Below are 16,166 nucleotides of genomic sequence, written 5' to 3'. Positions count from 1 at the left end.
CCATTGCTCTATCACTGTATCTGTCAGTTGACATCACTTTGGATCCCACCACAGCCCACCCACGTCTCACCGTCTCAGCAGATGGGAAGCGGGTTTACTGTGGAGATCGCCATCAGCTGGTACCAGACAACCTGAAACGCTTTGACCGGGTAGTGTGTGTGCTGGCCAACCAGGGCTTCAACTCAGGGCGCCATTACTGGGAGGTAAGCAATACGGAAACAAGCTGTTTTAGTTTAAACTCTCAGTCTCTACAAACAAAGCAGTCCATCTGATGGGGACGTGGAGACATGAGCAAGGGGAGCTTTATGACATCTTGAGTTTAGTGAGAAGATTTTATGTTTCTTTTTGCTAAATTACTGATTAATTAGTGTTTTTTATTTATTTTTTAACATATGGGGCAAATTCGGTGTCCAATGTCTAAATTAATCATTAATGTCCTCTTACAGGTGGAGGTAGGGGGGAAGACTGATTGGGACCTCGGCGTGGCCAGTCGGTCCATCAACCGTAAGGGTAAAATCACCGTGAGCCCCGCCCATGGATACTGGTTTCTCAGCCTTCGGGATCACTCCGAGTTCGCCTTCAGAACAGAACCATCGACCAACTTGACGGTTCCCATTAGACCGTCCCGGGTGGGAATCTATGTCGACTATGACAAGGGACTGTTGTCCTTCTACAACGTAGATGCCAAAGTGCTAATGTTTACATTCACAGATAGTTTTTCTGACACCATCCATCCGTTCTTCAGCCCCTGTACAAATAAATCGGGACGAAATGAGGCTCCACTAATCATTTGTCCTGTTGCGATGACAGAATGAAACTATATCAACTGCTTCAAGACTTGGATACAGAAACATCTGCAACTAATAACTGATCATTTTATTCTTTGCAGCACATCCATCCATCCATTCGCTTCCGCTTATCCTTTTCAGGGTCACGGGGGGTGCTGGAGCCTATCCCAGCTGTCATAGGGCGAGAGGCGGGGTACACCCTGGACAGGTCGCCAGTCTGTCGCAGGGCCAACACACAGGGACAGACAACCATTCGCACTCACATTCATTCGCACATTCACACCTAGTGACAATTTGGATTATCCAATTAACCTATCCCCACAAGCTGCATGTCTTTGGACGGTGGGAGGAAGCCGGAGTACCCGGAGGGAACCCACACAAACACGGGGAGAACATGCAAACTCCACACAGAAAGACCTGATGGTGGAATTGAACTCAGGACCTTCTTGCTGTGCGGCAACAGTGCTAACCACCGTGCCACCGTGCTGCCCACTCTTTGCAGCACAATAAAGAAGAATATGGCCTTTGGTTAGCATATGCTAAAGCTGCCATTGTGATTAATGTTGGCAGAAAATGTGAAATTCTTTCTGGAAAATACGGACATCCGTCAAACTAAAGATGAGCGAGGCTATCTGGCCTACTTTCAGCCTCAACGGCCTGCATTACCGATGGCATGGAGTCACATGTGGATTTGGCAGTTTACACTTCTGGAAAGGCGCACTTACTACATCATGAAACAAGAGCCAGGACTGTTATATCAGAAAGTGCTCTCCTCGGCCGTCAGACGTTTAGAGACTGCTGCACAAAAAGAAACACTTCATTGTGTTCCTAAAGTTGGACTTTAGGATGTGTTGCTGTCATCACATTAAAAATGGGAAAACATTTTCTTTAAAACATTTACAATGGCCATATTTTGGTCATGAATCAGTGTGTGTGTTGGTATGTCTGGACTACATTTTGTATGTGTGCTCTGTGCCTTTAAGAGTCTCTGCAGTCTCTCCTTTTTCTGATTGGCTGCCACTGTCTCCGGCAGACCTGTATGTAGTGTATAGTACTGTAAATAGCTTTGTCCATTTGTAAACAGCACTGAAGCCCATTTACTCGTGTACGTTTTCTCTTGTTTATTAAATTTGGGAGTTTGGGGTAGCGCTAGTTTAGGAGCACTTCTTTGGAAAAGCTTGTTTCCTTTGTAACTTTGGCTGATTTTGGTTCACCCTGGAGTTTCTGCTTTCAGTTTTGGTACGACTGATGTAGCAACAAACCTCACCTTTATCTGTGACGTGGCTGTTTCTGACTTTGGGGCCCAGGGCACCTTTTTTTTAGCCCTTATGTTGCGCTCCTGTACCCCCAGAGCGACAATATGTTCTCTGTGTTAATGTCCTATTCTGTGTTCTGCTGATGAATCATTTGGAAGTAGTTTTTGAATGAGGGTTTTACACATATGTGATTCACTGATGTAAGGATGATGTTTGCCACCTCTGTCACTGTTCGTGATTATTGTTTTGTCTTTCTTAGATTAATTAAATAAGTATAATTGATGTGATTTGATCGTTATTATGTGATTATGAATATAATTTGATTCTGCTTTTCTTCTTTAAAATACTTTTAAAAACTTCAGCAACTGAAAGACTAAATTGTGGATATTCCCTTTCTAACCCTTAGTGAAGGTAAGAATTTGAGCATTAACCAGTTTTAGTGTGAATAGCTGTTACTGGTTACAGGCCCGTTTGGCCTGCTGTCCAGAACCCAAAAATGAACCCGGTTAATTACCGGTTGGTTAATTACAAAGCTGCCAAAGCAGGGACGGCACTCGGACAGTGGGGCAGTGAGAGCCGAGCGAGTCCCCTCACCCACATCTGCTCCATCTGAACTCTGCACTGGCTGCTGGGTAATACTCGCAGGATCAGACATTAGGACTCCAGTCCAGACTTCCTGTACAGGGCGCTGGTCAGAGGTCGACGTACTGTGGGAATGCTCTCTCTGTTATGCAGATAAAAAGGATCTACTTGTCGTAGTTATCTTAGCGACTTCAAACATGTCTTTGTCATTTCTTTGTTCCTCTCTGTGACGTGACAAGCATGGTTTGAATGTTTGGAATTATTTCCATGGAGACGGTCACAGAGCAAAATGTTGATGCTATCTGAGACAGAGAGAGACTGTTTCTGGTTAAAGACTTTAAGATGCTTAAATTTGGTGCTACACACGTACACACACACACACACACACACGCACACACACACGCACACACACGTACACACAGGTACACACACACGTACACACACACACACACACACACGTACACACACACACACACACACGTACACACACACACACGTACACACACACGAACACACACACACACACACGTACACACACACACACAAGTACACACACAGACACACACACACACACACACACACACATACACACACACACACACACACACACACAGATACACACACACACACACACACACACACACACACACACACACACACACACACAGCGTGAGTGTCACACATGTGTAACAGTAATGACCACACTAACCTTGCATGTTATGTCACAAACACAAAGCCAGCTGGCTGGTGTCATGTTCCCTGTTTCTTCTCTGAAGCACCTGAAGGTAGAAAACCTGAAATTAGAGTGAAATTCCAAAATAGACGTTAAGTCTCTGAACGTTAATGCCACTAACAGTGTTCATGAAAGATAACACAGACATTTTACACCGTTTACACTTTTACACCACATGTAGTTGCACAGCAGCTTGATTAACCGACTCACCTGTATACTCTTCTCATGACAGACTCTGTTATCATGTAACCATACAGCTGTGTGCACTGTAGACCTTTTAAATCCCACCAAGCTTGACTCTGACATGAAGCATACACATGTGTAATAGAAGTAGAGGCTCGCTGCCTTTTCCTTTGTGCTGACCTCTTTTTCTAATGGCTATAAACACGTGTCTTATGTCACCTTCTCCTGTTTTGTTTTCATATGTTGAAAAAGTTCACTTGTGTGAAGCGATCCTGAGCCCCAGTTTCAGTGTTTTTCTTTGTCGGATCAGTCAGCTTTCCCGCTGCGTTGCTGAAAAAGGGGAGACTGTGACTGCTGCGTGCCACAGACCACGCCCCTGCCACACTGTGAAATGTACTTTTTTCCCCAGTGGGCGGCGTGGGCACCCAAATTCCTGAACACAGTAACTTGACAACAAGGCACATAGAATTGTTAAAATGACAGCGCAGGTGCATCTACTAAACATACTGAACAGGTTTGAATCTCAAGTTTGACGTTTTCTTCTCTGAAGTCAAACGATCACAGAAAGAAACGAACAGTCTCATTTTCATGGTAGTTTTATTTTAATGAAGAGTATCAACCATAATCCTTACATAAATGTAATAAATTGATTTGCATGTCATTGAGTGAAATAGTTTGATCCTTTGTAACCAAGGCACTAAGGTCCTAAATGAATGTTGAGCATACCGGCGGTCAAATGGGTGAACGATGCTTGTGCTGTATAAAAAAGGCCATTTACCGTTTCATGGATTTAAGGGTCTCTGCTGAAGAAGCCACGTTTTTAACTTTTCCAGTGAACAGTAATGATTCAGAGGATTTTAGTTCAGATGAAACCAAAGTCAAACTTTTTGGTATCAACTACACCCGCCATGTTTGAAGGAAAATACTGATGTCAACCCCAAAGAACATCAACCCCACAGACACGGAGGTGGAAACTTTATTCTTTGTTTTTCTGCTAAAGCAGCTTCACCAGGACATGAAACCATCACATCTTGGACAGGAGCCTCCTTCCATCAGCCTGAAACCTGAAAGATTAAGAGAGTTTCTTTAAAGAGGAGAGCGATCTGTGCAAACCTGGGGCCCAGCTACAGATGTCTAACTGCTGCTGTGTCCACAAGGTTTCTCCAGATATGCACTACGACATATTTTGCTCAAATACTTATTTCACGCAGTGACAAGCACGTCTATTTATAACTTTGATGTGATCTGTTTGTTTAGTTTGGTGATATTCTGTCTCCATTTAATCATACTGTAAACTGAAATGCTGTGTTGACTGCTGGAGCAATGATTTATTAATGTAGGCTAACACTTTCTATTCCAGCTCAGTAATAATATGTGTAATAAGGTAGAAACAAGGTAATGGAAGTGTGAGTTATTCCTACTCACAGAGTAACATTTAGATAACAGCCAAGCCTGTATGAACAGTGAATGTAGCTGCGTAACATTACACTGGAATTCATATAACTGAGTTCTAACCAGATACTGAGTGCAATAATGTGGAAATACATGTGACTGTGACACCAAGTGATGATAATATTATAGCAATATATTGGTAATATATTATAATTCAGTTCAATTCAATTCAGTTTTATTTTTATAGCCAAATCACAACAACAGTGACGTCAAGGAGCTAATATTGTAAGGTAGAGTCTACAAGTGAGAGAGGGCAACGTTCAGTGCATCATGGGAATCCCCGACAGCCTATTGCAGCATAACTAAGGGAGGATTCAGGGTCACCTGGTCCAGCCCTAACTATATGCTTTAGCAAAAAGGAAAGTTTGAAGCCTAATCTTGAAAGTAGAGATAGTGTCTGTCTCCTGAATCCAAACTGGAAGCTGGTTCCACAGAAGAGGGGCCTGAAAACTGAAGGCTCTGCCTCCCATTCTACTTTTAAATACTCTAGGAACAACAAGTAGGCCTGCAGAGCGAGAGCGAAGTGCTCTGATAGGGTGATATGGTACTACAAGGTCATTAAGATAAGATGGCGTGGGGTGGCGCTGTCACTTGGTGTTCGCTCGCTCGCTCTGTGGTATAGTATCGCTTCCTGTTCCTGCTCAAACACAGTGGTGTTTCTGAGTAGCTTATTTGCTTAGCAGTTTAATTAACAACTTTTAAATACATTCTTTTTTCACAGTATAATCTTCACGTGCTTCATCCGAAGCACACTTTCTGTGTACTCACTACCTAATTTATAGTATTCACTCACTGTCTCTGTACTGTTTCGCTAGCTTAGCTCGTAGCCGACCCGTTAGCACCATGGCTACTTCACCTGTCCCTCCTGCACTTTCTTGCTCATTGTGTCAGATGTTTAGTTACTCCTCGGCCTCCTTTAGCAGTAATGATATCTGTAACAAATGTAGCATATTTGCAGCTCTGGAGGCCAGGATTACTGAATTGGAGACTCGGCTTTGCACCCTGCTCTCACCCTTAGCTAGCCAGGCCCCTGTAGCTGGTGCAGCCGAAGATAGCGTAGGCCCCGCTAGCTGTTCCCCGGCAGACCCCAAGCAGCTGGGGAAATGCTGGGTAACGGTGAGGAGGAAGCGTAGTCCTAAACAGAAGCCCCAGGTACACCACCAACCCATTCATGTGTCTAACCGTTTTTCCCCACTCGGTGACACACCCGCCGGGGGTCAAACTCTGGTAATTGGTGATTCTGTTCTCAGACATGTGAAGCTAGAGACACCGGCAACCATAGTCAATTGTCTTCCAGGGGCCAGAGCAGGCGACATTGAAGGAAATTTAAAACTGCTGGCTAAGGGTAAACGTAAATTCAATAAAATCATAATTCACGTCGGCAGTAATGACACCCGGTTACGCCAATCGGAGGTCACTAAAATCAATATTGAATCGGTGTGTAACTTTGCCAAAACAATGTCGGACTCTGTAGTTTTCTCTGGTCCCCTCCCCAATCAGACCAGGAGTGACATGTTTAGCCGCATGTTCTCCTTAAATTGCTGGCTGTCTGAGTGGTGTCCCAGAAATGATGTGGGCTTCATAGATAATTGGCAAACCTTCTGGAGGAAACCTGGTCTTGTTAGGAGAGATGGCATCCATCCCACTTTGGATGGAGCAGCTCTCATTTCTAGAAATATCGACAAATTTATTAAACCCCTCAAAACATGACTATCCAGAGTTGGGACCAGGAAGCAGAGTTGCAGTCTTACACGCCTCTCTGCAGCTTCTCTCCTCCTGCTACCCCCCCAAAAACCCATCTCCATAGAGACTGTGTCTGCTTCCAAAAAGACAAAAAACAAACTAAAAACCAGCAACAAACAACTTAAACAATCACAAAGAAAGAACAATACAGTATCCACATCTGAACCAAAGAGTAAAACAGTGAAATGTGGATTATTAAATATTAGGTCTCTCTCTTCCAAGTCTCTGTTAGTACATGACTTAATAATTGATTAATTCTCCTGTTTTGGCTTCCCTTCATTGGCTTCCTGTTAAATCCAGAATTGAATTCAAAATCCTGCTCCTCACATACAAGGTCTTAAATAATCAGGCCCCATCTTATCTTAATGACCTTGTAGTACCATATTACCCTATTAGAGCACTTCGCTCTCGCTCTGCAGGCCTACTTGTTGTTCCTAGAGTATTTAAAAGTAGAATGGGAGGGAGAGCCTTCAGTTTTCAGGCCCCTCTTCTGTGGAACCGGCTTCCAGTTTGGATTCAGGAGACAGACACTATCTCTACTTTTAAGATTAGGCTTAAAACCTTCCTTTTTGCTAAAGCATATAGTTAGGGCTGGACCAGGTGACCCTGAATCCTCCCTTAGTTATGCTGCAATAGATGTAGGCTGCCGGGGGATTCCCATGATGCATTGAGTTTTTCCTTTCCAGTCACCTTTCTCACTCACTATGTATTAACAGACCTCTCTGTATTGAATCGTATCTGTTATTAATCTCTGTCTCTCTTCCACAGCATGTCTTTATCCTGTCTTCCTTCTCTCACCCCAACCGGTCGCAGCAGATGGCCGCCCCTCCCTGAGCCTGGTTCTGCCGGAGGTTTCTTCCTGTTAAAAGGGAGTTTTTCCTTCCCACTGTCGCCAAAGTGCTTGCTCATAGGGGGTCATATGATTGTTGGGCTTTTCTCTGTATCTATGAAGCGCCTTGAGGCGACATTTGTTGTGATTTGGCGCTATATAAATAAAATTGAATTGAATTGAATTGAATCAACAAATTGATTTACTCTGCCTTACAGAAACCTGGTTGCAGCAGGATGATTATGTTAGTTTAAATGAATCAACACCCCCGAGTCATTCTAACTACCAGAAATCTCGAAGCACAGGTCAAGGGGGCGGTGTGGCAGCAATTTTTCACACCAGTCTATTAATTAATGAAAGACCAAGACAGACTTTTAATTCATTTGAAAGCCTGATGCTTAACATTGTCCACCCCAGCTGTGAAACTCAGAAACCAGTCTTACTTGTTATCATCTATCGTCCACCTGGGCCTTACACAGAGTTTCTGTCTGATTTCTCAGACTTTATATCTAATTTAGTTCTGAGCTCAGATAAAATAATTATTGTGGGTGATTTTAACATCCATGTAGATGCTAAAAATGACAGCCTCAACATGGCATTTAATCTGTTGTTAGACTCAATTGGTTTCTCTCAAAATGTAAAAGAACCCACCCACCACTTTAATCACACTCTAGATCTTGTTTTAACATATGGCATAGAAACTGAACATTTAACAGTGTTTCCTGAAAACCCTCTCCTGTCTGATCATTTCTTGATAACATTTACATTTACAATAATTGATTACGCAGCAGTGGAGAGTGGACTTTATCAAAGTAGATGTCTTTCTGAAAGCGCTGTAACTAAGTTTAAGAATATAATCCAGCCACTGTTATCATCGTCAATGCCCTGTACCAACACAGAGCAGAGCAGCTATCTGAACGCTACCCCAACAGAGGTCGATTATCTTGTTAATAATTTCACCTCCTCACTACGTACGACTCTGGATACTGTAGCTCCAGTGAAAACTAAGGTCTCTAATCAGAAGTACCTGACCCCGTGGTATAATTCTCAAACACGTACCCTAAAGCAGATGACTCGTAATCTGGAGAGGAAATGGCGTGTCACAAATTTAGAGGATCATCATTTAGCCTGGAGAAATAGTTTGTTGCTTTATAAGAAAGCCCTCCGCAAAGCCAGAACAGCTTACTACTCATCACTGATTGAAGAAAATAAGAACAACCCCAGGTTTCTCTTCAGCACTGTAGCCAGGCTGACAAAAAGTCAGAGCTCTTTTGAGCCAACCATCCCTTTAACGTTAACTAGTGATGACTTCATGAACTTCTTCACAAATAAAATTTTTATCATTAGAGAAAAAATTACCAATAATCATCCCACAGATGTAATATTATCTACAGCTACTCTTAGTACCATTGATGTTAAGTTAGACTCTTTTTCTCCAATCGATCTTTCTGAGTTAACTTCAATAATTACTTCCTCCAAACCATCAACGTGTCTTTTAGACCCCATTCCTACAAAACTGCTCAAAGAAGTCCTGCCATTGATTAATTCTTCGATCTTAAATATGATCAACCTATCTCTAATAATCGGCTATGTACCACAGGCCTTCAAGGTGGCTGCAGTTAAACCTTTACTCAAAAAGCCATCTCTAGACCCAGCAGTCTTAGCTAATTATAGGCCAATCTCCAACCTTCCTTTCATATCAAAAATCCTTGAAAGAGTAGTTGTCAAACAGCTAACAGATCATCTGCAGAGGAATGGTTTATTTGAAGAGTTTCAGTCAGGTTTCAGAGTTCATCACAGCACAGAAACAGCTTTAGTGAAGGTTACAAATGATCTTCTTATGACCTCTGACAGTGGACTCATCTCTGTGCTTGTCCTTCTTGACCTTAGTGCAGCATTCGATACTGTTGACCATAATATCCTATTAGAGCGATTAGAACATGCTGTAGGTATTACAGGTATTGCACTGCAGTGGTTTGTATCATACCTATCTAATAGACTCCAATTTGTGCATGTAAATGGAGAGTCCTCTTCACACACTGAGGTTAATTATGGAGTTCCACAGGGTTCAGTGCTAGGACCAATTCTGTTTACATTATACATGCTTCCCTTAGGCAGCATCATTAGAAGACATAGCATACATTTTCACTGCTATGCAGATGACACCCAGCTCTATCTGTCCATGAAGCCTGATAACACACACCAATTAGTTAAACTGCAGGAATGTCTTAAAGACATAAAGACCTGGATGGCCACTAACTTTCTGCTTCTTAATTCAGATAAAACTGAGGTCATTGTACTCGGCGCTGAAAAGCTTAGAAATATGGTATCTAACCAGATTCTTACTCTGGATGGCATTACCTGGGCCTCCAGTAACACTGTGAGGAACCTTGGAGTCATTTTTGACCAGGATATGTCCTTCAACGCACATATTAAACATATATGTAAGACTGCGTTCTTCCATTTGCGCAACATCTCTAAAATTAGAAATATCCTGTCTCAGAGTGACGCTGAAAAACTAGTTCATGCATTTATTACTTCCAGGCTGGACTACTGCAATTCATTATTATCAGGATGTCCAAAAAACTCACTGAAAAGCTTTCAGCTAATCCAAAATGCTGCAGCAAGAGTCCTGACAGGGACTAGAAAGAGAGAGCATATTTCTCCTGTTTTGGCTTCCCTTCATTGGCTTCCTGTTAAATCCAGAATTGAATTCAAAATCCTGCTCCTCACATACAAGGTCTTAAATAATCAGGCCCCATCTTATCTTAATGACCTTGAAGTACCATATCACCCTATTAGAGCACTTCGCTCCCGCTCTGCAGGCCTACTTGTTGTTCCTAGAGTATTTAAAAGTAGAATGGGAGGCAGAGCCTTCAGTTTTCAGGCCCCTCTTCTGTGGAACCAGCTTCCAGTTTGGATTCGGGAGACAGACACTATCTCTACTTTTAAGATTAGGCTTAAAACTTTCCTTTTTGCTAAAGCATATAGTTAGGGCTGGACCAGGTGACCCTGAATCCTCCCTTAGTTATGCTGCAATAGACGTAGGCTGCCGGGGGATTCCCATGATGCATTGAGTTTTTCCTTTCCAGTCACCTTTCTCGCTCACTATGTATTAACAGACCTCTCTGTATTGAATCATATCTGTAATTAATCTCTGTCTCTCTTCCACAGCATGTCTTTTATCCTGTCTTCCTTCTCTCACCCCAACCAATCACAGCAGATGGCCCCGCCCCTCCCTGAGCCTGGTTCTGCCGGAGGTTTCTTCCTGTTAAAAGGGAGTTTTTCCTTCCCACTGTCGCCAAAGTGCTTGCTCATAGGGGGTCATATGATTGTTGGGTTTTTCTCTGTATCTATGAAGCGCCTTGAGGCGACATTTGTTGTGATTTGGCGCTATATAAATAAAATTGAATTGAATTGAATTGAATTGAATTGAATCCCTAATTTAAATATAAGACTTGTATTTAATATTTTAATGAAAAACGGCTCCCTGATGTTTCGAACCCTGAACTGTAACCATCTCCAGCTGCTGCTTGTTCGTGTGTCCCTGTGCCTTCAGTTTGTATTCAATAAGTGGCTCTATAGAGTTGAGTTAGGCTGACTGACTTTGTTATAATATCCCATTTCTTTATCTTGATAAACTCTTCGGTTGCTTTTGCTTTGGCCCATTATCCAATCATGTTCGCTCTCACTCATCAGAATTCACACGACGTCTATCAGCAGTAACACAGATACCTGAAAGCCCTGAATTAAAGCTGAAGATCTGCACTTCAATCATATATTCAGTGTTTGTCAGTTGATTTTAAATCAAAGTCAACTGTCACTGACAAACAAACTGTGCATCTAATTGTATATAAACATGCACCTGCAGCAGAGCATGTTTAATTCATTGGTTATTAGACACAGTGTGTGTTTTCTGTCTCATACAGGCTCAGTTAGGCCTTACTGAGGCGGAGCTGAAGGAGCTCATCAGTGAGAGAGAGAGAAAAGTGGAGGAGGTGCACAGCTCGCTGCGAGAGATAAAGGTGAGTGATGTGGTGTCAACACGACTGCAGGATCGTATGTGTTTATTCTCTCACACGTGCACTTTGTTTGTTTGTTTTGTTAAGATAGCATGCTACATTGTTCCAGGAGCCAATCAGAGAGCAGAGATCTTTAGCTGACACTTAAAAACTGTTTGTATTCATGTGGCCGAGCTGCTCATGTTTAATGAAATCAGAAAAGAAAATGACAGAATAGATACACTTTCGTTTGTCACATTTTGCATTTATGTTTGTCTCTGAATTCTTCTTTTCTACTTTTCCGCTGGTCGCTGTGCTTTAATCAGGATACTGCAGAGAGAGAGACGGATGGAGCCGTTTGTGCTTTTTCCAAGCTGATCTCCAGCGTGGAGCACTGCCAAGCTGAAGTCTTGGAGGTGACCAACTACAGAGACAATCATACTATTTTTGTCTCAAAGCAGACGAGACATTTGTCGGCATATTTGTGAACACACGCTTTCTGTGGCACCCAGGTGATAGAGATGACTCTTCGAGCGGCAGAGCGCAGAGCTCAGAGCGTGCTGAGAGAGCTGGAAGAAGAAATAGCTGAGCTCAAACGCAGGAGCTCAGCACTGAGTCAGCTGGCTCTGTCTGAGGACTACATCTTCTTTCTCAAGGTATGAAGAAATAATGAAATGACGCACCAGATAAAATAATACAGACGTTTGCAGTGCTCCACTAGTTACTCTCAGAAAGTAGCTATAAGTCCAGTTAAGGAATATACTGACGAGGTGAGAACTGAGATGCAGAGATGTGAAACCCTGGATCAGGATTACTCATCTTGCTAGAGGCACTCGCTGCTGGGAGACATGAACATGTCTTCTCCACTCTCCACTCTACTCCTGATGCTTTTATGTTATTGTTTGCTTAAAACTACCAAATGATTGTCAGAGAATTGTGAGAGCCACGGTTACTAATGGTACTAAAAGCTGGGGCGCCCCAGTCACGCTCACAGCACAGTTCGGTATAAGCAGCGTTTGTTAGGGTGCAGACACGTGACCAGGGAGGAGAGGGTTGTAGAGGTGCTCGTGGTGGCAACAGCAACGAGTGAATGAAGCTGATGAGCGTCGCCCATTCAGTCGCTAGAGGTTGCTGTTAGTCAGTGGGAAATTTCTTCCTCCAGCCTTGGACCAGTCGACCAGTCATTAGAAAAGAAGCATCCCCAAGCAGCTGGCAAAAAGTTTGTGATTCATTTGTCAGCAGCATGTTGTAGCACTGTAGTTCACTGGAATCGACAGATTCTCTGAGCTGAAGTGAAACAAGAACAAGAGAAGATTTAAACGAAATGTTGTGTCTTTTGAAACACATCGGCTGTGGCTGAGGCACGACTTTTCTGGTTTGTGCCACACCTTATACTCCTGCTCAGCCAGTAGGTAGTCAGTAGCAATCTGCTAGCAATCAAAGCATTTACTGGGAGGTTTTTGGTGCAAACTCCAGGAACCACTGCCAACTACCTTTCCAGCAGAAACTACTGATGTTTCCAGATGTAATCTGCAGTGAGGGGAGGGAGTGCATGGACGAGAGTCTGGAAACAAGCAGATATGTTCTGGAGAGACGAGAGAATGAAGGTTCGAGTTCAATGAGAGGGAGACAGGTGAACATGTAAGGAGTACATGGATGAGTTTGAAGGACGGTGCATGAGAGAGGTGCAGAAGAGAGTGCAGCAGGGTGGACCTTTTCCTAAACCGCCGATGAAAATGAAATCGGTGATTACTGGAATTTGTTATTTGGTAAATGGACTGATTGTTATATAGCGCTTTTCTACTCTCACTTGGCCCTAAGTAACTGGAATTTGGCTACTTTGAGCATATAGTATGATTAACATGATATGTAACATAGACTGTATGTCTTTATGACATTCCTATCCCCCTGCAGACGTTCCCTTCCCTGTCTGCACCTCCGCCGGCTAAGAACTGGTCCGGAGTCTCCGTGTCATCTCAGCTGACGTCAGGTGTGAGTCTCAGGTCCGTCAATCAGATGATGGTGCAGTTTCACAAAGAGCTGCGAGTACTGCCAGAAATCTGTAAGTCTTCATTCCCACCTCAAGTTAAACTGGGCAGTAAAGTCATGTTGAAGATTCAAAAGAGCAAATAGTGTCTGTAAACCTTTGCAACTCAATGGAACGTCTGTACAACAGCAACGTAGCCAAAAAAAGACCATCCACCAAGTTCAAACTCTGCATGATCATGTTTTCATTAACAAACATCAAATATTAACTGAACATTACAAAAATGTGTCTCTCCGTACTGGTAGGTCAGCAATCGTCATCAATCCAGTCGTTATCTAGACCCAACCTGAGTAAGTGTTTTAATGACAGCTTCTTTACATGCTAATATTCTTCTTCTAATAAATGACTTGAAGAAAATGTCAACAAGTTAATTTATCACATTTTCTTTGCAGATGTTAGGAGGGTTCAAGAATATGCAGGTATGGACTTTTTAGCGTTTACTTTTGTTTGAGCCCCGAGCTAAACTGTCAGGTTTTTAGAAACTTTCAAAGACGTTTTTGCATTTACAGTTTACCGGACATCATTCATCTTTAACCCGAACTCAAGTCAAGTCAGCTGTTACAGGATGGAGGAACTAACCATTGCTCTATCACTGTATCTGTCAGTCGACATCACTTTGGATCCCACCACAGCCCACCCACGTCTCACCGTCTCAGCAGATGGGAAGAGGGTTTACTGTGGAGATTGCCATCAGCTGGTACCAGACAACCTGAAACGCTTTGACCGGGTAGTGTGTGTGCTGGCCAACCAGGGCTTCAACTCAGGGCGCCATTACTGGGAGGTAAGCAATACGGAAACAAGCTCTTTTAGTTTAAACTCTCAGTCTCTACAAACAAAGCAGTCCATCTGATGGGACGTGGAGACATGAGCAAGGGGAGCTTTATGACATCTTGAGTTTAGTGAGAAGATTTTATGTGTTTCTTTTTGATAAATTACTGATTAATTCGTGTTTTTTATTTCTTTCTTTAACATATGGGGGATCTCCCATCATAACTGGAAAACTATGGCATCCACATTAAAGATCAAAGCGCACTGCAAATTCGGTGTCCAATGTCTAAATTAATCATTACCACAATGTCCTCTTTCAGGTGGAGGTAGGGGGGAAGACTGATTGGGACCTCGGCGTGGCCAGTCGGTCCATCAACCATAAGGGTAAAATCACCGTGAGCCCCGCCCATGGATACTGGTTTCTCAGCCTTCGGGATCACTCCGAGTTCGCCTTCAGAACAGAACCATCGACCAACTTGACGGTTCCCATCAGACCGTCCCGGGTGGGAATCTATGTCGACTATGACAAGGGACTGTTGTCCTTCTACAACGTAGATGCCAAAGTGCTAATGTTTACATTCACAGATAGTTTTTCTGACACCATCCATCCGTTCTTCAGCCCCTGTACAAATAAATCGGGACGCAATGAGGCTCCACTAATCATCTGTCCTGTTGCGATGACAGAATGATAAACTATATCAAGTGCTTTAAAGTACTGCTTCAAGACTTGGATACAGAAACATCTGCAACTAGTAACTGATCATTTTATTCTTTGCAGCACAATAAAGAAGAATATGGCCTTTGGTTAGCATATGCTAAAGCTGCCATTGTGATTAATGTTGGCAGAAAATGTGAAATTCTTTCTGGAAAATCCGTCAAACTAAAGATGAGCAAGGCCATCTGACCTGCTATCATCCTCAACGGCCTGCATTACCGATGGCATGGAGTCGCATGTGGATTTGGCAGTTTACACTTCTGGAAAGGCACACTTACTACATCATGAAACAAAAATGACACCAAAGAAGAGCCAGGACTGTTATATCAGAAAGTGCTCTCCTCGGCCATCAGACGTTTAGAGACTGCTGCACAAAAAGAAACAGTTCATTGTGTTCCTAAAGTTGGACTTTAGGATTTCTTTTAGGATGTGTTGCTGTCATCACATTAAAAATGGGAAAACACTTTCCTTAAAACATTTACAATGGCCATATTTTGGTCATGAATCAGTGTGTGTGTTGGTATGTCTGGACTACATTTTGTATGTGTGCTCTGTGCCTTTAAGAGTCTCTGCAGTCTCTCCTTTTTCTGATTGGCTGCCGCTGTCTCCGGCAGACCTGTCCTCAGCTGCCCAATTCATAGTATTTAATCCCTGTGTGTGTCCTGACAACAGCTAGGATAGTGTATAGTACTGTAAATAGCTTTGTCCATTTGTAAACAGCACTGAAGCCCATTTACTCGTGTACGTTTCCTCTTGTTTACTAAATTTGGGAGTTTGGGGTAGCGCTTGTCCTCGTCTAGTTTAGGTAGCACTTCTTTGGAAAAGCTTGTTTCCTTTGTAACTTTGGCTGATTTTGGTTCACCCTGGAGTTTCTGCTTCCAGTTTTGGTACGACTGATGTAGCAACAAACCTCACCTTTATCTGTGACGTGGCTGTTTCTGACTTTGGGGCCCAGGGCACCTTTTTTAACCCTTATGTTGCGCTCCTGTGCCCCCAGAGCGACAATATGTTCTCTGTGTTAATGTCCTATTCTGTGTTCTGCTAATGAATCATTTGGAAGTCGTTTTTG

General features: G+C 43.0%; 2 protein-coding genes across 4 annotated transcripts in view; both read left to right on the top strand.

Annotated features, from left to right (window-relative positions):
* The window catches only part of LOC146517684 (E3 ubiquitin-protein ligase TRIM21-like), a 22,851-nt gene extending 19,190 nt beyond the window's left edge, over positions 1 to 3,661 (top strand). For 2 of the 3 annotated variants that reach the window (XM_085163871.1, XM_085163870.1), the window contains 2 exons: positions 28 to 203; positions 447 to 2,298. In XM_085163871.1, the coding sequence (XP_085019997.1) occupies positions 28 to 203; positions 447 to 815 (545 nt within the window). In that variant the 3' untranslated portion in view covers positions 816 to 2,298. Of the gene's footprint in view, positions 1 to 27; positions 204 to 446 lie in introns of all 3 variants that reach the window. The other variant, XM_085163868.1, reaches the window with a different exon arrangement.
* LOC146517683 (uncharacterized) lies at positions 3,322 to 16,166 on the top strand. Its single transcript, XM_085163063.1, has 9 exons — positions 3,322 to 3,411; positions 11,496 to 11,591; positions 11,894 to 11,983; positions 12,080 to 12,223; positions 13,482 to 13,629; positions 13,860 to 13,904; positions 14,007 to 14,033; positions 14,220 to 14,395; positions 14,703 to 16,166. Exons 1-9 carry the CDS (start codon positions 3,322 to 3,324, stop codon positions 15,069 to 15,071), a joined length of 1,185 nt encoding a protein of 394 aa, XP_085019189.1. The 3' UTR covers positions 15,072 to 16,166.

This window comes from Neolamprologus multifasciatus, chromosome 6, assembly GCF_963576455.1.
Source record: "Neolamprologus multifasciatus chromosome 6, fNeoMul1.2, whole genome shotgun sequence".
In the NCBI taxonomy this organism is placed as follows: Eukaryota; Metazoa; Chordata; class Actinopteri; order Cichliformes; family Cichlidae; genus Neolamprologus; species Neolamprologus multifasciatus.
The sequence above is the reverse complement of the archived record's forward strand: the minus strand, read 5'-3'. Positions and strand labels throughout refer to the sequence as shown.